This window comes from Nesoenas mayeri (genome assembly GCF_963082525.1).
Source record: "Nesoenas mayeri genome assembly, chromosome: 2".
Taxonomy (NCBI): Eukaryota; Metazoa; Chordata; class Aves; order Columbiformes; family Columbidae; genus Nesoenas; species Nesoenas mayeri.
In genome coordinates, this window is record NC_137543.1 from 16,615,217 (window position 1) to 16,640,347 (window position 25,131).

Genomic DNA, 25,131 nt, shown 5'->3' on the forward strand with positions numbered 1-25,131 from the left:
CATCTTCTTGCTCTTTTACAAGGAAAACAATAATTAAGTTGCCCAAATGGCATTTTTAGTAGTTTAATTTACTGCTGTCATGACAATGTAGGCTGCCTGAAACTTTTTTCCTTGATAAAGATTTTAATCTTGTATCAAATCCATCTTCAGTCAACATAAAAGCAGTAGTGTAGTAAGCCAAATGAATGCTTAGATATGGATAATGTTTACCTGCCATATAGGAGGAGATGGAGGGTTAAATGGCGAGTGTTTGTAAGATACTGTGAAGATGGAACTTTCTATATAAATTCCAAGAAAACTACTGCAAATATATGGCAGAAAACCTTCAAAATATGTTGCATTTTCTTCTGATAGTCGCTTCTTAAAGATCATTGTCAACAAAATAGTAAAATTATATTGTGTGATTTCAACTTTAATTTCTAGATGCTAGTTTAAATTGGGTCTCTGAATTTAAAAATGCTTTTAGAAGACTTAAGTGTTTTAAGATTTCTGGAAGATAGTATTATAATGCTTTTACCCTTTACAATAACGTTGCATAGCTTATAAGACAATTCTGCAAGTTATCTTGACAGTCCTGCCCATCTTCTTTAGACTATTCTTGAGGCTTGGGTGTGTTTATTTAAAATCAGCGCCAGTTTCCATTATCTTGAGATGTGTAGAGAATCGTGTGGTCAGTGAGGTTTGTTTAGTTTGTCCAAAGGCTCATCTGAGTGTTTGCTCATGTGTTAATAAAATGAAATGACAGCTTGATTGGTCTGATTGCCTCCTAATTCAGAGGACATGTGCCTAGACCCGAGCCCCACGCTCTCTGTCAGCAGACATTGGGTGGGTGCCAGCACATGTGCAGGAAGTGGCGGCTTCCACTTGCCGCTTCCCCTGGTCCCGTCACGCACATCCCCGTGCTCCCCATCCCCTTGTTTTACTCCTTGTCTCTGAAAACTTGTCCTCATCCTCCCTTATTCCCACCAGCCGCAGAGCTTCCCTTGTCCTGCATTGGTAGGACGTGCGTCCTTGTGCTGCCCCGTGGCTTGGAACCACCTCTGTGCAGCACCAAGGCAGGATGGGCAGTCACTGCCTGCACTGGCGTGGCCCACACTCCAGGACGGTGACTCTGCCCATACGACCAAACCTCTGGTCAGCAACTCTGGTGCAGACTCCGTGTGGGCAACTGCTGTCTAACCTGATAATACCATAAAGAGCAGTCTGGAGATACCTGCTTACACCTTGGGTAAGCGTCTCCAGACAGAAGCACTCCAAACATGTTGGTTTATTTTTATTATGTTCCTGTTACTTTTCACTGTTCACCTGCTGCTTGTGATACCTCCTCTGGGTGTCCCATACTTTTACTGCAGAGCACTATTAATCTTACACAGTGCTGTAGTAAAACTAACATTGAATTGTGATCAGGGTTAAAAATTAATGAGTTCACTGAGCGTACACAATGAATAGTTACATTAGAGTTTTCCTTCTACTCTTTCTCCCCTTCTTACTCATAAAATGAAGGACTTTTTGCCTTAGAAAGCATTCAGACACCAGCAAAGCCTCAGTTGCTGCAGTGAGCATCTACTCAGAGAAGCTGGTTGGACTTGATCTTCCTATAGCAGTAGCATCGGTGGCAAAGGTGGAGGTGATTGCTACAGATTATTTTTTAATATAGCACATAGTCTATATAGAAAAGCCAGATTTGTAAAGCGTGCTTTCCAGGTGGTATGCCTTTTTTCCACCACAGTTGCTAACTTATTAAAATACAACAATTTCTTAAGAAAAATGTAATCCACTTTGGACAAATGTGTTCTGCCATTTTTTTTATCCTTGAATTTAGCAATTAAAATGGCATTGAATTAAGTAATTTGACTCATTTTTAGTTTTGTGGTCTTATGATTGACTATGACTCTTGGACTTTTGCCTATTTTCAGGTGATTTTTCTTTTTTTTTCCCCCATCCAGCTCCTCACAGGCCCTGGTCTGCTTAACTTCCAACTTTAGTGGAGATCAGGTGCTTTCAGCCCAGTATAGCAAAAACGCATAAAATAAGAGTACTGTTTTGTAACCCTGACTTGATATTTCAGAGGAGGAAATGAATATTATTGAGGAAGGCAATATTTACTTTTAATTTTTTTCTCCCTGAATAGGAGAATTGTTGAGTTACTGAGCTTGTGCATTTGTCTTGGGAGAAGTGTGTGTGGGGTTGGATATAGATAAAAATCTGCAAATATGTGCGTGCATATGTGTTGCGCAGTTAAAACTTAAGAAACATATTTTGGCAGTGTCCAAAGGCTTTTTCAGATAAAACTGTGGATTCTTGTTTCTCTTTACCCATTGTTTTTATTTGTATTTTTTGACCAGAATAAGTTGCTTGTGGTAGTAATTATATTTGTATCTTCACAATTGGAATTGTTATCAATAGATGCAGTCATTGTGATTCATAGTTTTTTAGACAATTAATTGTGATTGTGTGTGTGGAGGAAAACGAATTCAATTCTTGTCTCCGTAATGCTCTGTTCTCTAATTAAATTAAATAAATCAATTTTCCTTCTTTTCGAATGCATACGCTTGTTCCTTGAACTAACATCTGCTAACTTGTTTGAGTCATTGAAGATACTGTCTGAAGCATATATGTGGTTTGGCAAAGCTTAATATGTATAGAAAAAGCAGAATTTTTTTGTGCTGCTAAATAGTCCCATGTAGTGTACAGCACTTGTTCAGTACGCATGCTACCACATGGTAGCCCTTCAAAAGAGACAAATTATTGCCTTAAAAATACTATCCACATTAGTAGTGGTGCTGTAAAAGGAATAGTTTAGCTGTTTTTCAATATTGTTTCACCCGAATAACCAAAATTTACCATGTTCATGTTGCCAGTTATATTCAGAGGAGTGTTAGTGCAGACGCTGGATCCTGTTTCTTCTGATGGATTTCTGTGCCCCTTGGAAAATATACCCCATTTGAGTAAATTTTAATTAGTGACAACTGTACGTTTTAGGTCATTTCTCTTCTGGATACCCAAGATTCTGTGAGGAAACAATATGAAACCTCAGATACTCCAGAGTCTTTTTGAGGAGGCTGTTGTGGGTGAGGGAGCAGTGAAGGCCTTACCTTGTTCTGGGGTCAGTCACCTGTCCCCATGAGGACATTTGTTACTTCTGCTGTCTGAGCTCATAGTTTAAGGACAAATTTGTGAAACGTGAGTCAAGACAAACCCTTAATTGTAAAATCCAGACTGAAGGCTGTGCAGATGTTAGTGGTTCATAGCACAGAGTGGTTTATTACCTCCTTTGGTCCTCCTGTGGCCAGTGGATGCTCCAGCAATGTAAAACCAGTCTGGCATGGGATACTGAGTACAAAGTTCCTCCACTTTGGTGGGGCTTGGCTTTTAAGGAGATGTGTTGGTTGCTGCTCTTAAAACCAGATTACTTAGGGCATATCAATTTAAGATTGGAAATTAAGGCCTTGAGCATCTGAGGTGCCATCAAATGTCTTGCCTCCAGGACACCTTTGACCAGGGTTTCACGTGTCATATTGTTTACCAGCAGCCTAAATGTGGCCAGGCTGAAATGTGTCTGATCTGATGGTAACTATTTAAGGACTAAATTTCGGCAACACGTACATTGATGTGTGACCTTCTAAGAGCTAGATTTAATGAATTGTTTATAAAGAATTAAAAATAATAATACAGTTTTAACGATAAATTAACTTGTGTCATGTATGAGGGTGCTACAAGAATGCTTGTTTTGGAAGCATTTCAGAAATATGCTGTGATTTCGAGAAGGATGTGAATTTGCTATTTGTAAACTCTGGTGTCTTAGATTTGTTTGCATTTTAAAATCATTACAAGGACATTTTTTTCCTTTTTTGCAGTGATTCAGTTGATTTGACCTATTGTTAAATTAGGTTTTCAAACAGTGAAGTTATTGACTGAGGATATTTTAAGGTATGTAGACAATGTGGCCGAGTTGTTCCAGTGTTGAATGGGTCATCACATTAGTGTTCAGTTCTTGCCATTGTCTCTGATTCATTATATAATTTTGGGTATGTTATTTTCTTCTTGAAAAGGTAGGGAATGTACCTCCTATATGTTTAAGCCCAGATAAAGTTTCTAATATTGCTGATACTTTTTGCAAAATGAAAAAATACTTATGTTTTTTCAGTATTTTCCTTGATCTTTTACAAGTTTGTTACGACATCGTTCAATTCAGGAGAAGAAAATACCCACCAAACTACTGTAATAGGGTTTGCTGTTTTCAGTCAAGGGATTTTCTTAGTACAAATCCACGCAAGTCACTCATATTCAAGCAAAACACCCATACTGTATAGTTTTGCATATTTTCGGCTTTAGACAAATTATAGTAACACATTCTAGCTGCTGTTAGGGAAGCAGTTTGTGTGTTTGTCTGCAAACAAATAAAACAATTACTCTTTTAGAGGAAGGAGGTTTTTTTAATGCTGAGGAGACACGTGCTGGCTCAGGAGACAGAGGCTGTGAGTCCCAGCAGCACGCTGAGGAGTGCAAGCACGACTGTTGGCTTTCCTCGTCATGAGGACACTCCTGAACAAATAATGTGCTTAAAAATATAGGTACACTGTTTGAATGTGGGAGAGAGTGGGGGAGCATCGTCATCTGGCTGTTCCCCTGCCCTTTTCCTTGCTCAGCTCAGTTCTGGGCACTCTCAGACTTAGTGGCTCTTTGGAGTGGCACCTTTGCCACGTGGCTTGGGGAGGACTGTGACTTGAGACAGTGAGCTCCTCATTGGAAAGAGGTGTGTGACCATCCGAAATCCTGGCAGATTGAGGAGTGGGTAGAGGAGAGAGCTCTTGCCTAGTCTATGCTAAACTTCTAGGTAGAAAACTGTTCTGTAGACTGGGCAAAAGATGTAAAGAAACAGTGGTGACGATACCAACAAAAGCAGCTTAGGGGCTGTTATCCATTTGTGCAAGTTGGCAGCTTGTTGGAGCTATCTAGCTACTAATACATGTTATAATATATATACGTTTGGTTAAAAGAGTTTCCATTTCTCCCTGGTGGGGACTGCATCATGTTTTAATTTCTGCAGTTGTTTTCCCAAGGCAGAGATGTTAGCTATTGATGCTTCATTGGTTCTTTGAGATTTTTCCGCTGTTGCCTTCATTATCATCTAACTGCTAACAGTCATGAGAGGAGGAATTGCTGACTTGAAATCTGGATGGTTTTCAGTGAGTCCTTTTTCTTCTAGATGATATTGCTTACACTTACAACCAGCAATATGTAACTGGACACACCGTGTTAAAAGAAGTTGTCCTGGAACTCAGTCACCAGTTACCTCTTGTGTGAACACTTTTAAAAGCATGATATACCTTTATTCAAGTTTGTAAAAGATCTAAATATTTTCTTAGGGTATTCCTTTCCTTTAACATTGCCTCTCTTAGGGCAGAAATTATCTGAGGGGGTCAGCCTCATGATTTCATAAGAATCATATATAAGTATCTTCTTCTCATCCTCGCATGACCACCTCTACTTTGACAGTGTCCTCAATTACAAGAGAATTGCCACTGCAAGGACAAGTCTAGTTCATCTATCTAAAAACCCACATTTAACTTAATTTTCAAAAAATGTTTTATCTCTTGCAGCTGCTTTTGAAAGTCCCTTTCTAGTTTTTCCTTTTCATGACTTCATTTGGCTAGAGAGGATCTAACCATAATTTCGTGCTTTAGCATGTTATAGCACATCATGTCAAGAGCCAGTCTTACTTGTTTTCCACACAGATAAATCTTTTAAAAGCGTCTTTTAACCAAAATAGTTTATTCTAGCTACATTTAATAAATGGATCAGAAGATTTTTCAATTCAAAATCAAGGTCGAAGCAGGAGTCTGTTAGGTTGTTCCATGGGAGGTCTGTGTTCTTTCTGGTTTAATTGTAAAATTTAGAAACTTAATATCCTTTCCCACCCCAAAAACAACAAAACCTTTAAGGATGGAGCTTGTTTGAAAAACTAGATAGGTCTTGGCTTTCCTTTTATGAGAAATATTGAGATGCTACCTAAAGCATTTGGGTTACTGTGTAGGGAATATGCTTGAAACTGGCCACTACTTCTGGAAGTTGTGCACTAAAAGTGAGATTTAAATCCATTTTGATCTGACAAGGGGGAAGGTTTCCGTACTGATTTTAAACCAGCTGTTTGATCACTTCTGCTGTCTGTCTGTCCTGAAGAGTGCAGTGGCGGCTTTAAATTGGCCTTGGTTTAGAGGCAGCCAAGTGGTGCCTTTTCTTTGCTCGTGTTATGGGATTTGCTGTGTTAGGGCTGGGGTGCTGTATTATCATGGTATCCTGGATGGAACACAAATTGCAAGCCATTTCTATTAAGATATTACAAAATAGGGTGCAATCACCACCATATGCCAGTGGAAAAAGTCTGCAAGGGTTTATATAAATGTACGTAGATTACTTTAAAAATACAATCAGTAAGATATGGCAATTTAATGAAAAGGGCCAGCAGACTGCAGAATGTAGTTCGTGCTTTAAGCGTGATAAGTTTGGAAAAATATTTGTCCAATCTTGAAAAATGTCTCCTCATATCTTAAAAGAATGTGGTTGGATTTTTTTTCTTCTTGAAAAGATACAAAGTGAGGTCTGAAAACGTAGCATATTCTGTTCTCGAATCAATTTATGTTGCTGTCTTTTATAACGAATATCATATTTTCATCTGCTCAAGGAGAAGCCTTGAAAGTAAAAATTAACAAAAATGAATGCATAGGAGGGGATTGTTTATCTTTGTGGATTTTGCAGCTGCAGGCAAAACTTAGGGATTGTGCAGTGTTGTTGCATTTGATGTCCTGTCATTGGCTGTGAGTGTTGGTTCATCTGATAATCGCACTGAAATATGTTTCCTTAAATGTAACCAGCAGGCACAGTGTCCATCTGTTTAAAAGGTCTGATAAGTGATAAGGTGTGTTGATCTGCTCGATGACATTATGTTAAACATTCCCAAATAGAATTCTGTTCCGTCAAGGAAATCTGTTTGAATGAAGCATTTAGTAGAAACAGCATTTATGCGTTGGTACAATGAAGCATTACAGCTGTTGGTGTAAAAAGCCCGACAAAAAATATTCTCTGCTGTTTAAGGTAACTTACTGTATATAAGTGTGTGTGAATTCTGTATAAGATATACATACATGCATACTTAGGCATTCATGTAAATCTAAAAAGAAACAGTGTTGAAAAATTGAAGACAAATGCAGTCAAAACTATCTGACAGCTCTAGCTTGTCCCCCAGACTCTAATATGAAAATGTACTTTTACGTCGTGAAAAAGACATAGTTTATCTTCTGTTTCATATACTCATTAAATAATTCTCCTTTCGATTCCAAAAGTTACATAATTCTGGACAGTATTGTAACTTAAAAACTTAAATCACAATATTTCTTTGTTACTAAATGGTAAAATGTTACTGCTTAATGAAAGCCAGTATCGGATTTTTTTTTTATGAATGAGCAAGGTAACGTGCACTGTAAATGACGTGTAACAGTTTGTTGATCACTTTAGCAATTAACTGCAGCTGAAAAAAGTCTGCTTACTCAGGCTAGTGTTACTCTCACTCTCTGAGGAAGCTCTGGATTTTAACAACCACAGTCCAGCAGCGAATAAACAAACTTCTGCACAGTTGCAAAAAGGAAAATAAAAGAAAACTCAATTTACTCATTTAATATCAAGCTCGCTCTCAAAATAGCACAGATTGTGTAAGTTTACTTTTTGAACGTATTTTTTGTTGAATCTAGTTCAATACCAGATGGAAATGATGCGAAGCCTTCGCCACGTAAACATTGATCATCTCCATGTTGGCTGGTACCAGTCCACGTACTATGGCTCTTTTGTCACCCGTGCCCTCCTGGACTCCCAGTTCAGTTACCAGCACGCAATTGAGGAGTCTGTAGTTCTCATTTACGGTTAGTATGAGGTTTCCTTTATTATTCTTTTCCCCTCTTAATATTATTACTACTATTTTTGTATTCTGTCTTTTGCCTGTAAGAGTAGCCTGGCAGGCCTTTTCGAGTAAATACCAACCCTGTGTCTACGGCAGCCTCAGCAGCAGCTAAGTCTAGACAGGGTTTCCTTCTTTCTGTTTATTTTTCTTGCTATCAGAGCCCTGATGTGTACGTTTTGGAATGCTGGAGTAGCTGCTTCATTTTTATTCCTTCATCTCCCCTCCCTGGTGGAAGGGGCTGGTGGAACCCGACCAGATGTCTAACAAACCCCGCTTGCTGGCGTGTCTGGCTCTGTACGTGACTGACCAATCATCGCACGAATTGCCAAGTTTTTTTTTCTCCCTCTGACAGAAGCATACAAAACCTGGACTGTTTCTTAGCACAAAGATTTTTTTCTTTTCTGCCTATTTAATGGTGTTTCCTCAAGCTCTCCAGACCAGATGTTCTGTGCTGTATCAGAACTGTAGGCAATTTAACAGCTTTATAGCCTCCCCCTCCCCAAACACTCACAGTTTGCCGTATCTGGCAGACTTGCATATAGTTTCCAGCTGAGAAGTAAATGTAACGTCCTGAGTATCTGTCAGAAAAAATACTAATGAATACGATCAATCTTATGAGCTGCCCCGAAATTGTTTCAGTATGTTAACAATTGGATTACAGTAAAGAACAAGTTGTTAAAGTATACTTATATTGGCTGGAAACATTGCATCATCAGACCTTGATGAATTTTCCACTTGTTTCAGTCTATTTTGGTTCTCATTTTATCACCGATTGCTAAAAGTTTTACTGTGTTAAGTTTCAGACAACATGAATGTTAACACAGCTTTTATTCTCATGTTGGCATCCTTCAGCCGTTATCATGCGGCAAGTGTTAAGCTTCTTTGTCCTAGGAATGTAACAGTTTGTTTAGAAAATTTCCCCCTAAATTCAGCAGAGTATGTCAAGGCAAAACTAACCTTTTTATTTACCAGTTACATTGTTATGCATGAAGCAGCAGGGCAGCTTGATCTGAATTTAGCTTATTGCTACTCTGAAATTACACTTTTGCATAAAATGTAGTTTAATGAATATTTTAATTTGCTGCATAATGACTGGAGGGGAAAATCTTTATTTAAATGAGGTAGATCTTACATAAGTTCTGTGGATAGTTCATGTGAAAGAAAAGAAAATGTGAATTAGACCTTTAATGTGGAAATAATGTTGTGAGTAGAATGGGTCTAGATCCCCCCCATATTCTCCAAGCTTAATTAATTAGCTTCACTCTCTATAGTTGGGTATATTTTACATTTTAGTTCGACAGGGTTGCTTTCGCTATAGTGTCTTGTTGTGTTGGTTATCTTAATTTTTTTTTTTGTAAGACTACTTAGTTATTTTCCTCCTGTTTATGTCATTCACACACTAAAAAAATAATAAAAAAAAGCAATCTGGGGTTAGTAATAATATGCTTCCTCTATTTCTAATTATAGATCCCATTAAGACTGCCCAAGGGTCTTTGTCACTAAAGGCTTATAGACTGACTCCCAAACTGATGGAAGTTTGCAAAGAAAAAGACTTCTCTCCAGAGGCGTAAGTAACTTAAAACAGTGTTTTCTTAAAGGCTTGCTGGGTTATTTGTGAGGCAGAAGGGTACACAAGATGATGAAATACTGTGTTTTAAAATCTCGCGTAATAGTTTGTACTGGGGAAACTGGATGTATCTGGGTAGCGATAGATGCACAGGGGGCTGAGAAGGCGTCCAAGTCTGTCTTTGGGCATCTAAATAAGGGCTGAAGTGGTAGAGCTTGAGCTGATGTTGAAGGTGGTCAGTGGGCTGGCTGTAGGGAGCATGGTGGATGTAGCAGTACCTGGGAACAGAGTCAAAAATATAAAAAAAGACACAGAGAAGGGGAAATAGCTGCTCTGTCTTTAAGCTCTTTTTTTCCAGAAGGAAAATGGAACAGGTATTCTGAAATAGCTGTTCTTCTGTATTTATTCCAAATTAACTCCCCCATGTGGACGCAGACTTCTGGAGTAAAGCAGGATAATTACTCTGTTTCAGAAGATTAGCTGCTTGTAATAGACGTAGGCCTTTGCTGTCATCTTTTTCCTCAAACAGATTAGTCTTCCACGGCACAAACACATGCACTTGTTGAAGTTGTTCCTTGAGGAAGAACAGAATCATTTCATTGCTTGCTGTCTAAACATAACATTTCCATGATGGACAAACAGATTTGTGCCTGTGCAGAAAAAAAAAGGGGGGTAAAGGCAAAAAGCAACAAATTTTTATTCCAAAATCCAATAGGCATACAAAGAAGTTAAGGATATATTTCCGTAGAAGCTTATGGATCATACCTTTATTTCCAGATTTTATGACAGGTATTACTGTGTACTTTATTATAAAGCAATAACAATATTTTTTATATGTATATTGTAAAAAATATACACTGGGAATTTATATTTTAATATCCACCGTAGAATTTAGTTATTCCAAAACACACAGTTTCGTCAATCTCCCTTTTGCTCAGTAAAAATTTTAATTATTCAGCTATTGGGAAATTTTTTTTTCATTGTAGTAGTTATGATTTTAAAGATATTTCAGTGTCATTTGGTAAGTAACTATTCACTTCTATTTAAGAAACACTGATGGCAGGGAAATCAGTAGAATATTTTGGAAGGGGCAGAGTTAATCCTGTCAGTACAGTCTTTTGCTGGAGGCTTTTTCATGTAAGTAATGTATTAGCAGGCGAAGCGGCTGCTTGACTTCTGAGAATTTTTCCTAGAGCAGCTTTTCCTGGTCTTTGTAAACGTGAGGTTTTGCCATGCAAATGCTCTCTTACCAAAACTTGACTCTTGTTTGCTTGTGGAACTATGAAAATCAAGAGTTTTTATAAAATCGCCAGTTGTTGGAGCAACAATTCAACAAAAAGAACAAGAGAGTTACTGGTTATATTGACAGATATTTTTAAATTTTTTTCCCAGCTTGAAAAAAGCAAATATTTGTTATGAAAACATGTTTGAAGAAGTGCCCATTGTAATTAAGAATTCATACCTGATCAATGTGATGCTGTGGGAACTGGAAAAGAAGTCCGCAGTAGCCGATAGACATGAATTGCTCAGTCTGGCTAGCAGGTAAGTACTTGTTACAATAATGGATGTATTTTTATTCGCTTTCCCAAACCACAGTTTAACACCTTGGGTGAAATCCCAGTCTCATTACAGTCCATGGAAGCTTTGCCTTGACTTTTAATGGGGTTAAGACTTTACCCTTCATGTTCTTTTGCTGAAGGAAAAACTGCGTGGTAAAACTATAACATTAGACTCAAGGACTAAAGTCAGACTGTAATCCACATGTACCTGTACTGCTTGAAGCGTGTAATCTTTTCGGTAGTGTATATTCCTTCAAGAAAATACTGACGTACAGAAAATTCAGGCAAACAGATCTGGAACTAAAAATTGGTTTTGTTGAATGTACCTTAAGTAACTCTATAAATTATTTTAATAAAAAATAAATCACATTTGTTCTACTTTGGCAGCATTAGAGAATAAAATAAAATAAAATAAAGCCTCTATCTGAGAAACTGGCAAAAATGCTCCAACTGATTGTCATGACAGCCAGCATTCATGGTGTTAGAGATTGTTTAAGAGTTTCTAGAATGATCTTCCTATAACTTTATCAAAGAATAACCTTCTGTTCTTGTAGCACTTTGCCCTAAAAATGCATTTATGATAACAAAGCAGGCATGACATCTAGCATTACGATCAGAAATTGAATCTTAACACAGTACAGTTAATTGGATTAATATTGGGCTGACCAAAAAAAAAAAGATATAGAAAAATGATGCAGTTTCTTATGTGTAAAAACTGGGATGTATTTGGGGTGTAACATTTTCTTTTTACTCAAGGTATCATCTGCCAAGATTCTGATCCCCCCCGACTCCAACAGCCAAGTTAGCTTGCAGCCTCTTTTCCTTTCCCGTCCTCCATCATGTAATGCCGTTGTTAATGGGTCCATATTGCTAGTGGTCCATAGTGGCAGAAATTTTCCCCTCTATTTTTTTTACTTGAGCTTATGTGGTTGTATTGAGGGAGCTGATCACTTTTAAAGAAATCGGTCAAGAGAGAACAGGTTGAACTCTGACAGGGAATTTACACATGTTGCAAAAGATACTTAGTCAATAATTTTGTCCAGTAAAGTCGTGACTTTGCGCCTTGGAATTAACAAAGTGAAGAATTTTTGCTGGGATGTCCAGTCTGCTTGACTTTGTAGCCTTTCTGCAAGACTCTGTCCCTGGGCAAAGATCACAAAGCTTTTGCACCCAAGGAACAAGAGGACACTGAGTGCAGGAGGTGACAGTGATTCCTCATCAGCTCTACTACTTTCCTGTGAAAAGGAGGACTGTGCTGAGGTTACAGCTGATTTCCAGGTGACTTACAGCATTGCCCAGGATTGCTTCTCTGGGTTTGCTCCTGTAAAAAAAAGGTTGGCATTACCCAGCGTGGGCTCACAATACAGTTCTGGAAATGGAAATTAATATGAACAGATCGCAGACCACACTTGAAGTTTTTCATCAGCTTTACATCTTACGTAGTAACTGTTGGGCACCACTGCCCTGACTCGAGATAAAAGATAAGAACTGTACAAATTAATTTCCTTTCTGGAATGATGGTGTTAATAGCCTGGTGCAAGACAGGCTTTTGTGTTGGTCCTCATATCAGCAAATGGGGTAAGAAGTGAAGAAGAAAAATACAATCCCAAAAGAAAAAGGAAAAATCATCATTTGTGTTTAGGATTCCTTCACAACAGGAAAAAAGGGATGCGTTTTTTTAGTGAACCAAAGCTTCTTTTCAGTGGGTGTTGGAGCAGCACGGCGCTGCTCTTGACAATGACACAGGTAGAACAGATTCTTGATAAACCCGGTTAAAAGTGCCTTTTCAATTAAGCATGTTTCTTTGAATGTACCCAGTTACTGTCCTATATACAGGCAGCAATTTCTTGAGCTTATTGAAGTCTAGAATTTCCCACTACCGGGGAACTAATTCCACAGATTCATGAGTTTTCAGAGGTGGTTCTGAATATGTCTCCAATATCATTCTTCTGGCTCACCTGGTCTGTTTGAGGAACTTAAGATGCTTAGTTTGGTTTGAGGGAGATAAAGTTTTTCAAACTGCCCCAGTGGGTTTATTTGGAGGTTTTTGTATGTGTCTTTTAAAAAATATTTGATAGCTCCTTTTAGTTACCAGGCAGGGTATGTTCAGTGATATCTTACATTGGTATAACTCAGAAGCTGGCAAATTAAAACATTTTCATTCTTGTTTATTCAAGGTAGGGTGACTTATGCTGCCTGCTGAAATATTTAACTAGTTTTTACTTGAATTAAAGTATGAAGATTTCTCTGTCAAATAATACATTGCCTGAAGTAGGGGAGTTCAAACCCCCACTGTTCCGGAGTTTTATTTTCACCTTGCATTTCCTTCTTTTTGTCTTTGAATAGTTGTGGCTAAAACATCTCAGGTATCAACTTTTAATTTTGGTGCATATCCTCCTCACTTTGCGCTTGTAGAATTAGTTGGCAGCAACTTCTAGGCTACTGCTGCTTTTTTTTTATTATTATTTTTTTATTTTTTAGGGTTTGGGGTTGTTTGGACTTTTCTGAGGGTTTTTTTGGTCCTTTGGGAGCATCCCTGAACCCTTTTTAATCTTCTGAAGCAATGGTTTTGGCAATGAAATGATTTACCCGGAGTTCTCCTCCGGAGAGTTTGTTTCATCAAGGTTCTCACATGTTCAGCCACCCACCTTGTCTGAGTTTGAAGCGGTACCTATTTGAGGTACTTTGCACCTTAATATCTTTCTCCTTTTGAAGTACATTTGTGATAATTGCGTAGAATAGTTTACTTTTGGGGGGCATACATTTGTGCTTCTCTTGTGAAATGTGAATTGACTGGACTATTCTAGGGAACGAAGTCGAAGGCAGACTAGCACAAGGCTAGCAAGTAATAGCAAGCAAAGGACTTTTGCTCAGGCTGTTATCCTCCTGCTACCCTTAAGGACCAAAATGTCTCGAAGACCTTGGAGTACTGCCAGTCTTTTGATAGAGACTCAAGAATTAAAATCCTGTCAGATAGTGTTCCAGATCTGCAGAGGAATAATTGCAACCAACTTTCCCATTCTCATCCATCTCTTCCCTATTCTATTGATGATCTAGTTTTAAATTAGAAAAAGCTTTTTTGTGGTCTAGCTTCATAATAGGGTTGTTCTATAATATCTGAATTTGTCTCAAGCAATTTTTCTAATAGTGTGCGTCAGTAGAAGCAAACATGTGCTGAACATTTACGGCAATAACATCTAGTTGGCAGATATAGTTTTCAAACATCAGATGCAGTATTTTTGCAAAAATGACATAAGGGTTACTTTGGCTTTTGAAAACAATATTAACCTTTATACATTGTACTGCTTATTCAGAAATCTCAATGTGCTTAACGGATTATTAAGATAATTATGCAAGTCTCTAATTTGCAGATGGGAGAAGCTGACACAGAGAGGGTAAGTGTGTTGCCCAAAGGCACACATCAAAGTCAGAGTAGAAAAGGGAATGGAGCTCAAGACTCCTGACTTACATATCTCATTCAAACAAAATCTTCTTAAAAAGAGCACAGGTTGAACTCAGGCTGAAATGCTGAGATGTAAACAAGTTCTGCTAAGCAGTGGGAATGTTTCTTAGAAATATTTAATCAAAAAGATATGCTTTGCCCAGCAGTACCTCTCTAATCCACCCAAAGCTGTTCCCACCAGGAGGAGAAATGCTGCACAGGGTGGCACCTTTCCCGAAATACAGCGACTCTGAGAGGGTCCTTGGTAGAGCTGATGGAAAGTGAAAAAACGAGCAGCAGATACAGCGCTTTCTAACCCTTCTTCTAGCTGCTCCCCATTCTCATCTTCCTTAGCTCGGGCACAAGCAAAATAATATTAAATAAATGAAGTGGTCCATTTATGGTGACTGTAGGCAAGTTTAGGGGACCACCTCTTTGTTTGTTTGTTTGTTTTTTCAGACAGCTCCAGCTTAAAATTGTTTTACCCAAAATTAGGTGACTTGGTAGAGCACGGGGATTCTGATCTCGGAGTCTGGATGCCCCGGGTCCCTCCTGGGACAGTGCAGGTCGGGGCTGCTCCAGAAGTGCAAGTTGAGGCCCATGAGGTCCGTGTAGATAGTTCAAACTAAGGAGCAGGACACGGGAAGCTGAGAATGATGTGAATTGCTGCTTCCCTTTGAAGCTTCGGTGTCTGCCTCCAGGCTGCATTTTGGATGTTTAAGACCTTTAGCGGGTGTGTGTCTGGAGTCCTTTCCTGATTAAAGATGCTGAAGTAAATGTGGGCTTCATGTGTAGTTCCCCGTGATGGATCCTACAGAAGCGGAGCCAGTTTGAGGTTCCAGCCCCAGCTGCTTACATCATTCCTCCCCACTACCCCCATTTCATCTCTACACCCTTCCCACCCTCAAAGATTTGTATTCCCTCATCTGTTTCGGAATATGGCTGTACAAATAGCTTTGTGGAATAGTCTGGTGGAAAAAGTCAGGCTCTCACTCTTCCCTTCCAGCCTTTCCCTCAGCTTTCCTGAAGAAAAAAAAGAAACCCCATCACAGGGTGTTTTTGCACGTACAGTAGACTATTTCACTGGAAGGGTTTGAAGTGTGCCCACGCAAACAGCTGAATCCATACAGCTGAGAGTGCTGTAATCCCTGGGCAAAGAGGGAGGGGGAGGCAGGAAGATGCTCATGCTGGAGCCTCTTAAACTGGCTTTGCTGGCAACAGCAAACTGCACCTTTGCTTTCCTTAAAATATATCCCTAAAGGGAGGCTCCAGTGGTCCGAGCATTCCCTCAGGAGGAGAGAGGCAGAACCATATCCCAGCAGGATGTCCCCGCATAGTGAGTGATCCGTGAGTTTAGTTAATGTCGAGCTGTTGCTTTCTCCTTCTGTGGTGCCAGACCCCAGCGCAGGGCCCACCAGCGGGAAGGACACAACAGAAAGGACCAGGACTGCTACCTGCAGCTTGGGTTACTCTGTTCACAGGTTTCTGCTTCTCACTCTCAGAATTATTTGACCTTTGTATTTAATAACTGTTAAACGGGGAATCAGATGTAATCCGTGTGTCAAGGACTTAATTTCATATCTGCCCTTGTGGGTGAAGGATCAAGTGTACTTTCTAATCCGTTTTTATTTCTAAGCAGGCTTTGACAGTTTCACTATGACAGTTTGTATGTATTCATCCTTTTTTGGTATTTTTGACTATGTCATATGACTTTCTCATGTTTAGTATGATAGCAGTTCTACAGCTGATATTTCCCCCATGAAGATTCACTGGTAGCTGAGGTGTGGTGACCTCTGGTGCCATCATAAGGTGGAGCTATGTCTTGGTAGTTCAATTCAGGAGTGTCCGCAGGTCATCAACACTGGGTGATCTCAGAACTGACTCGTCTCAGATGAAACTAAACTGAAAATAGGCTTTAGGAGGGTGCCCAATGTGCTTCAGCCACTAATGGGCTTTCAGGCCACTGGGCCACATCAGAACTAGAGATAAGAAACCCCCCGAAACACGTGAAGCGTGGACATTGGTTTCTCAGCACCAGCTGTTTTGATTTATAGGACTGTTGCTGTTGGGCTAAACTATTTGCTAATCTAAATGTACACTGAATTTCTTTTACTCTTTTGCTGAATTAGGTGGCTAAAATGAATCCATTGAAAATGCAGTTGCTTTATTACTGACACCATGTTTTCTACATTTGACTACCACAGAGCCTTGTAGGATAGTGGGTATTGATGGGGATGTAAGCAGTATTTACTGGCACCCCTTTGAAAAAAAAAAATAAAACACATTAAATGTTAATTTTTTCAGTTCCATTGATGCATAGGGGACATTTAGGTACCAAGCAGTGTGATCTTTGATACATTCTGTAGGGGAGTGCACAAGGTAAGGAGATACCTGAGAGAGCCTTCGGGCTAAGCCTGTGATGAGTCTTATGCAATTTAACTTCCTAAATCTCACCAGAATAAACTTCAGCCGAATAAAACTTGTTTAAACATTTCATATATATATATATACATATATATACACACAAATTTCTTTCTATCGATCTGTCTGCCTTTTTTTTTTTTTTAAGAGATGGCGCAAAAAAGGGTGTCAACCACATGAGAACTGAGGAAGAAGCTGGTCCTATATTTGCAGCATACTTATCATTTCATACCTCGGTTCACATCTGCTTAAGTTATCTGATTTTAGCTTTTTGTTTCCCTGGCAATGAGAGCAAACACTATATTACTGTGACTTTTAACAATAACTCTCTTTATTCTGCTATACTAAGTCGATCCCAAAGAGGTTCACATAAAATCATTCTTTGTAACCAGCTATATTTCATATGGACACTATCTGTAAAATAATTAGGTATTCTTGATGTCCACATACCGTATAAGGCTATTAGTGTGTACCTACATAGGCATTTCTGATAATAACCAGTTCTACCACTAACTGTATAATATAAACTCTATAAAAAACTGAAAATATGCACACCCCCGGCCATGGCATTATTCCACAATCATAAACATCATGTGCTTGAAATGGTCAACCAAAGAAACCCCAAGAAGTTTAAAAGTAATTATCATTGTGGCACCTTTTTTGCTGCTGTGTAGCTGAAGTCCTCCTCACTGTCTGCCCCTGTATGCAGCTGAGATTTAAAACTCTAACTTGCAAATAAGTTGTGATCTGAAGTTAGTGAAACAGCTGTCCTACTACTCAGAGGTGCGACTGTCTACAGCCAGCTTCTCAGCAGATGTCCTCTAGTGCCTCAGTGCCTTACCAGCCTCTGTTTCCAGCTATGAGTTCTGTGGATTTGGGGAATAATTTATACTTATAAAGGGTTATGCATAGTATTACACTATGTGGTTCCCTTTTCACTTGATGCCCATCTCTTCCAGTTAATAGTTTTCCCAGTCCATAGGCTGTAGGATGGTGGGAATGTGTTGTAAAAGGTAGAAAGAATCTCAGATAATGTGGAGAAGTGGTGACTGAAGGACATGATTCTGACATAGAAGTGCCCCAAACGTTTTATTTGAAAGAAACACTCATGAATAATGGTGCATTTCAGTTGAGGAGGAGAAGGATGGAGAATTAGCTTTTTGAGTCATTGATCTTCAGCCAAGTAGGACTGGGTAAGGCTTAGATCAGAGCCAACAAACTTGCTTCTGATCAAAGGGATCAATAGAGAGCAGTGAGTGTCCTCCTTTCACTGCACTACCCTGTAAACACCATTTTGGATGAATACCGTCTCCATGGGCACCAACCTAAAACTTCCAAAACTTTAACTTGGAAGCTATACCTTACGTTGAACGCTCCTGCAAAATACTGAATCCACTGCTAAAAATGGTTACAATAAAAGTTATTTAACAGACTGCGTTTGTCTGGCCAAGGCAGTAGATCGCGTAACCGGAGCTGGACGCGCCCAGCGCGGCGGCTTCCCCGGTGCCTACGGTACGGAATGTGGAGCTGGCTGGGCTGGACACAGCGCTTTCTCAACACCAACATCGAGCCGTGTCTGCTGAGCTTCCAGGGGTGGTTTGATAGGATGGAGTTCTGAAGAATATTTAACTATCCCTGCAGAGGAATAGTTACATATTTGTGGAAGGCTAGCAGGAACTTGAAACCAAACTCTTTGAACACATCTCCTAGAACATTGTTCAGGGTCTCATGTCACAAAAGCATCATGCTTTTTTTTTTTTAATGTTTGACCTGCATCTGTAATATCAGTAAATTCATACAAGGCATTGCTTTTTCATAACTATAAGGTTCCCTGCAAAGATGAAAACACTCAAATATGATATTTGCAATGTGGCAAAGATGCTAGAGGAGAAGATGCAATGTAAAGTATCATCGAGTAGATATTTGAGCAAAGATAACCAGGAACTTAAAAATTTGCAAACTGTGCCATTAGTGCAGAAATGCTGGTCAAGTGACTTGAAGTTTCTGTTTGTTTGTTTTTAATAAATTCAGTCTTTCATGAATGTTTCTTGTATTTCAGTAATCACCTAGGGAAGAGTCTGCAGCTGCTGATGGACAGAGTGGATGAGATGAGTCAGGACATTGTTAAATACAATACCTACTTGAGGAATGTAAGCAAACAGCAGCAGCAGAAACACCAGGTTAGTAACATGGGAAACTTGAATCAGAGGATTTTGTTCCACAAAATACGGTTTGGGTGGTGTTATCTAAGGCAGAAGGATTTGGATTTAAGCAAGATAAAATTCTTACAGAAACATAGCCATTAAGTAGATTTATAAAATGTGCTAGTCAGTGGGGAATTAATCAAACGCATTAACGTCTGCTGACATGTAGTGTGGAGTGGTCTTTCTTTGTTATTTTACATGGTTTTAGTGATTTATGATAAACCAAAATCATTGATAAATATGCTGTGGACACAGGGATTAGAGGTTTAGTAAATGAAATGAAAGAGCTGAAACTACAAGTGAGTTGTTCCAAAACAAACTCTGTTTTCATAGCATCGCATATAGCCATGCATCTAGAAATAAAGGAACATAGTCCATATGTAAAAGACAACACACTGTTCTCTGATTGGAAATGACACTTTAGTCATATTTTGTATCAGTAAATAGTGATGCTGTTCAGATGGTGCTGACTTTTAGTTCCTAATGCCAAAGGGCCTCTTTAAAATCCAAAATAGTCTGATTAGAGAATACTGAGTACGGAGCCTGGCTGTAGGTGGCCCTGCTTGAACAGGGGGGTTGGACAAGGTGACCTCCAGCGGTCCTTTCCAACCTCAACCCCTCTGTGATCTGTTCTTACTTTATTTGCTGTTGCTGCATTTGATAAAGCAATACTGTGTCTAATTATAGAAGAATGCTGGTAAATTAGAAGAAAGCACTGTGAGAATGATTTAAAAGCTTGGAAAGCAGATCTCGGTGGATGCAATTCACTTCACGTGATAAATTAAGTTAACGAGTGACTTGCTTACTCAAGAAGTACCTGCATGAAAAATAAATTTGAACTCTTTAATCTAGCAGACAGAGATATGACAAGATTTAATACTGGCCAACTGAAAATGGGCCAGGTCACTTTAAAGATAAAATACTGCAGGTATTGCTACACAAAGTAGCTAATTATTAAAAAGAGCACCTGTGGTTCATATGAAATGCTTCATCACTGACTATTTTAAAGTTTAATTGGGTTTTTTCACTTAAGTGTAGCTTGAACAGGGAGCACTTTAGGGAAGCAGCACAGCGGTGCAGCACTGGGCTCTCTGGGCTTTGTAATTCACGAGGACATAGAAGCGTCATGCGTGTTATCTTCAGAAAATTTATTTTCCTTTGCTGCCTAATTTGCATAGAAAGATGGCATCCACTTCAAAGGCTGTTGTTGTTAACAAGGGGATCTATTTATTTTGAAAAGCAGAGCAAAGTAGGTTCCATAGTGTCTCACTTCATTTCTTTACTAACTATAGCTGCTTTAGTAGTGGCTCATTGCAGCATAGTTAGTGGTCTTAACTTCATTTTTAAAGTGGAGCAATTGTGATTGAGAGCAAACCATTTCAATAGAGAATAATAGGCAGACTGCTGAGAAGTGAATGGGGTAATGCAAAGAAAGAAGAAACTACATGCAATTCACATACAAATATGGGCATTTAAGATTTTATTTTTAACATTGTCCAAAAACATGTATTTGTCACTACTACTGGAAAAAAAATTACTTCATTTGAGTATGCCACCAAGTGGGAACTGTTTTCAGACTCTTATGCACTGATACATTTAAGTAAGTCAGAGAAAACACCCTATACTCTTTGGCTTCTTTATTTTCAAGATTTGTTTTGTGTTGGATATGAAGGCTTCAATAGACAAACCTTACAACTGATCTCTGGCTGTGACATACGGCACAAAAGCTCACATACGTGCTTTGGGAAAGTATGTACTTCTGCAAGAACAAATGTTTATTCAATAGCTGAAGAAGTGGTCTGCCTTATCTTTTCTTGAGTAATCTACATGGCAAAGGGAAGCACTGAAAAGAAATCTGTTTGTTGTTTTTGTTTGGGTTTTGTTTGTTTGTTTTTGTCTTATTTCCTTTTTTTTTAAAAAAAATAGAATAATTTCTACAAACTACTACTCTAGTATATCCTCTGGTAACCCACAAAGAAATGGCATCAAAGTGACAGAATATCTAAATAGCTGGAATGGATAAATGAAGCATTATGCTTTGTTTCAGCCACCACTTTGTTCTCAGTTTAGAGTTAATATTTTTTGGCTTAAAATACCATATTCACATTATACCCCTTTCACATTAATATTGTCTTGACCTTTAACTAGCATAAAATTGAGTATTTCTGGTTTGTATAACTATTTAACTATTTGAGCTAATGGCTTTACATACCTGCATATTCCAACCTGGTTTTCCTTTTTAGCATGGGGAAATGGAGGCCTTTATCTACCGTGCGGTATTCTTTCTATCAGATACAGTATCTATCTCTATGAAAAAAACATAAATTAAAAAATAACCCCAGTACCAGATAATTTTCCAGTGCCTCAGTTATTTTAGGTGCCAACTTGGGGAGAGAAATGCTTGTTACCAGTGAATTGAAAGAAACTGTGAATTGGCGTTTGGGTTATTTGAAATTAACAGCATTGCATTGAATAAGTATAATTTTTAAAACATTCATGTGGGTTAGGTAAAGAGCATCTGTAAAGAAAAACTTTTTGCTGCTTTGGAAGTTCTGTCTCATTCTGTTTCTTTATTTTCAGTACCAGCAGAGACGTCAGCAGGAAAACTCGCAGCGTCAAAGCCGAGGAGAACCCCCTCTTCCTGAGGAGGACATCAACAAACTTTTTAAACCACCGCAGCCGCCTCCGAGAATGGAGTCACTCCTTATTGCGGGTAACATTCTAGTAGCCTCTTCAACTCATCTTTTCATATAGGAATAGCTTGGGGAAAAGTGCAGTTGTTACCTTAGAAAGCATCTTAATTTTTCATTACCTTTGCCATTATAGTGTGACATTTTGGCATTGGTAGTATTCCAAATACTGTCCTTCGTTTGGTCAAAGGCAGTAGTTTCAACCCGTGAGGTACAGCCCTAGTGTCTGAAGTTAAAATAAAAAAAGTATCTAAGAAAAGACACACTAGTATGCAACCCATGCCTCTGTTAGAAAGTCAGCTTGCACACGTAGAAGAATTTGGAGCCATCTAGGTAAGTAACAGAGCCATGTTACCCAGGCAGAGATGAACGTGTGTAATTTTTTGGAAGCAAGTCACTGTGTTTAACCAGAATGGCTGCATGAAGCTTTAAACTTGCTCTATGGAGACTTTCTCCCTTTATTCATATTTTGCCATGGTACCAAGCTCCTGCCTTCTGGCTTTGGGGGAAAGGGCAGGAGCAGCAGCCAGAGCTTCGTCTGGCTCTGTTCTGAGAAAGTGAGATGGGATTTTTAAGGCAAGCGGGAGCAATGCCCCAGGGAGCCGGTTTTCTGCAGGACTGGCTGTAGGGATGCTGGCAGGCACTGAGCTGCTCCCTGCACCCCTACCCCAGCCCATCCTGCAGCCCCAAGTTTGGGGTTGGAAGGGACCTTCCAAGGTCATCCAGTCCAACCCCCTGCAATGATCAGGGACATCTTCAACCAGATCAGGTTGCTCAGAGCCCCGTCCAGCCTGGCCTTGAATGTCTCCAGGGATGGGGCATCTACCACCCATCTGGGCAACCTGGGCCAGCAGCCCAAGGCAGGGACAGGATGTTTGCGCTAGAGCCTCCAATTCTAAGCAGAGCGGTTCTCCTCAGCCCCGAGTTATGAAGAACATACCGAGGGGTTGAACTGACTGTTGCAGCAGCTGAGGAGATTTTAATTTTGCACAGGATTGAGATAATGTCTTTGATTTGTACAGCCAGAATTTTAGGGAAAATATCCCAATTTTCCCGCAGCCCAAGGTGAATGAAAATGTAAATGAAAATGAAACATAGATATAGATCCCACCTTCCCAGCTGCTGCAGTTTGCTGGTACGCTGCAGTACGTAGCCACAGTTTGGTACAAAAGTCAGTGCCTGTCCTGAGCCTCCTGGGAGGATAAAAATATCTGGGACCTCACAATGGCAACACAAAGCAGAAACCTTAGATGCCCTGCTAAATAGTCTAAATTTGGAAAATGTCAGGAAAAACCAAATTATTTAACTGTAGCAGGCTTTTTGGATCCGTTAGCTATCACCTTGTTTTGCACTGAGAGAAAATTAAACCAAAGTTCTGATAATTTAGTGTACAGAAAAGAGTGCTTTGATATTTAAAAAAAATAAAAGTAAATTTGAACTACCACTCTCAAATTTTGGAGTGACCGAGAGATTATTATTTTAATATTAATATTGTTTCACACTGCTAATAAGTGCTGGTTTTAGAAGAAATCATGGTTTTGATTTATTATTCCTTCTGGACTCTTTAAAAAAAGATATTGATTTGATAGTTTTAACCAGTTAATGACTCCTAATAGCATTAAAGTATTTAAGCATTTAGCTTTCGCATAATTTAAAAATACAACAGAAATATATATGTTTGTACATGTGTGGTTTATGAAAGTGATAGTTTAGGATGAATCATCTCTTATAAGAGCAGGAATTGAAAACTATTATACCTAAAGGGAAAAAAGAAATTTGACCAACGCACTCTCTTCCTTTTTTTATTTTACCATAGTCAAGGGGAGAATTGAAAGCATCTACCTCAACTTCATCTAAGTGTGTGGATAAAGTGTAAAACTTCAGCCTTTTGTTTCTGAGGCATTTAAAAACTTTTCAAATAGAGCATTAAATTGAGAGTTTATTTGCCTTCTAAACAGTCTTGATTGTGATTAAACTGGCTTCATGTTTTGCTATTCCCAGCTAACAAGGGAAATAACTTGTAGCATTATGTGTATAAAAATACTTTGATGGGCACATTTGATTTGTAAAGCACTGACAAGTCTTCATACCCCAATGATTTTTGAAATAGCTAATAAGATTAGGTGGAAGAAAAGGCTAGCAAAATGTCCAACAGGAATGCCATGATTTTTTTTAGTCTGCTACTGAAAAATATTTGTTACAAATATTTTAATAGGGACAGCAGATCCATAAGAATAGAACTGAAATTCAGTCTTGTAGTATTTTTAGAGCAACTAAATTGAACAGTTAATTTGATTAAGCTTCCAATACAGCAGCAAGAATTGTTTATTCTCTTTATTGTTACATGTCCTTTCAGAAATGGTACGTAATAGAATTCTAAGAAAATTAAGGGGTTTTTTTGAGCAAACTAGTTTACCTATTCTGCTCATTTCGTTTCCTCTTCTTCCCAAAGCTATTTGAGAATACTCAAAGTGAGAAACTCCTAAGTGTAGAGTAGTTGAGCTGTTTTGGTTGCTCCTCTTTATAAATCCTGAATGATTCATGTACGTTTGGCTTTTTAAAAATGATGTTCTAGGATGTCTTTCTGAATTTGAAAACTAACAAGCCTTTACTCTTCTTTCTTGTTGACAGGTCAAATTAATACCTACTGCCAGAATATTAAGGAGTTCAATGCACAGAACCTGGGCAAGCTTTTCATGGCTCAGGCTCTCCAAGATCACAACAACTGAAGAAACTTTGCCGTAGCCATCAACAGGAAAAGTTATTTACAGTTTTGTGCCACTCACGATCCTCTTGAAAATTTAGTGTATTGGGAAAAGAGTCACCTTGGTTTGTGTAGAATTCTCCTGTAAGAAAAATAAAGGCAAATTTTAATGATATTTTAGTATTTCCTTATTTGTTGGCCCTATTGGACTGGAATTTTCTGTGGTCACTCAGGTTTTCTAAATGTTGGACAATTATTCCTGTTTAGTCATAGCAAATAATACAGGTTTTATTTAACTTGGGATCTGAAATAAAAACAAATTATTACAAATGTTCGGTATAGCTGACTTCACAGAAGGAATTTAAGATTTCCCAGTTTTGATCGAGAACTTAAAACCATAAGGTGTGAGTCACCTGGAGCAGTCACTCAGTTTTAATTTGTTTGGACAGTCTGGTGCGATGGACCTTTCATATCACAAATATTTCATTGGCTTCACATTCAGAACATAAAAAACTGGTGCTACGTGGAGACTGGTCCCCACCATATCACGCAAAGCTGTGTTCCCGTTTTCTGTTGCTGCCACCAACTGG

At 38.8% G+C, this 25,131-nt stretch overlaps 1 protein-coding gene across 1 annotated transcript in view; it reads left to right on the plus strand.

Moving 5' to 3' along the window:
- The window catches only part of EIF3H (eukaryotic translation initiation factor 3 subunit H), an 87,379-nt gene extending 62,663 nt beyond the window's left edge, over nt 1–24,716 (plus strand). The window contains exons 3-8 of the mRNA XM_080340147.1: nt 7,749–7,916; nt 9,422–9,521; nt 10,914–11,063; nt 19,003–19,123; nt 21,728–21,860; nt 24,469–24,716. Coding sequence (XP_080196273.1) covers nt 7,749–7,916; nt 9,422–9,521; nt 10,914–11,063; nt 19,003–19,123; nt 21,728–21,860; nt 24,469–24,566 — 770 coding nt within the window. The 3' untranslated portion in view covers nt 24,567–24,716. The remainder of the gene's footprint in view (nt 1–7,748; nt 7,917–9,421; nt 9,522–10,913; nt 11,064–19,002; nt 19,124–21,727; nt 21,861–24,468) is intronic.
- Nucleotides 24,717–25,131: the final 415 nt, after the last annotated feature.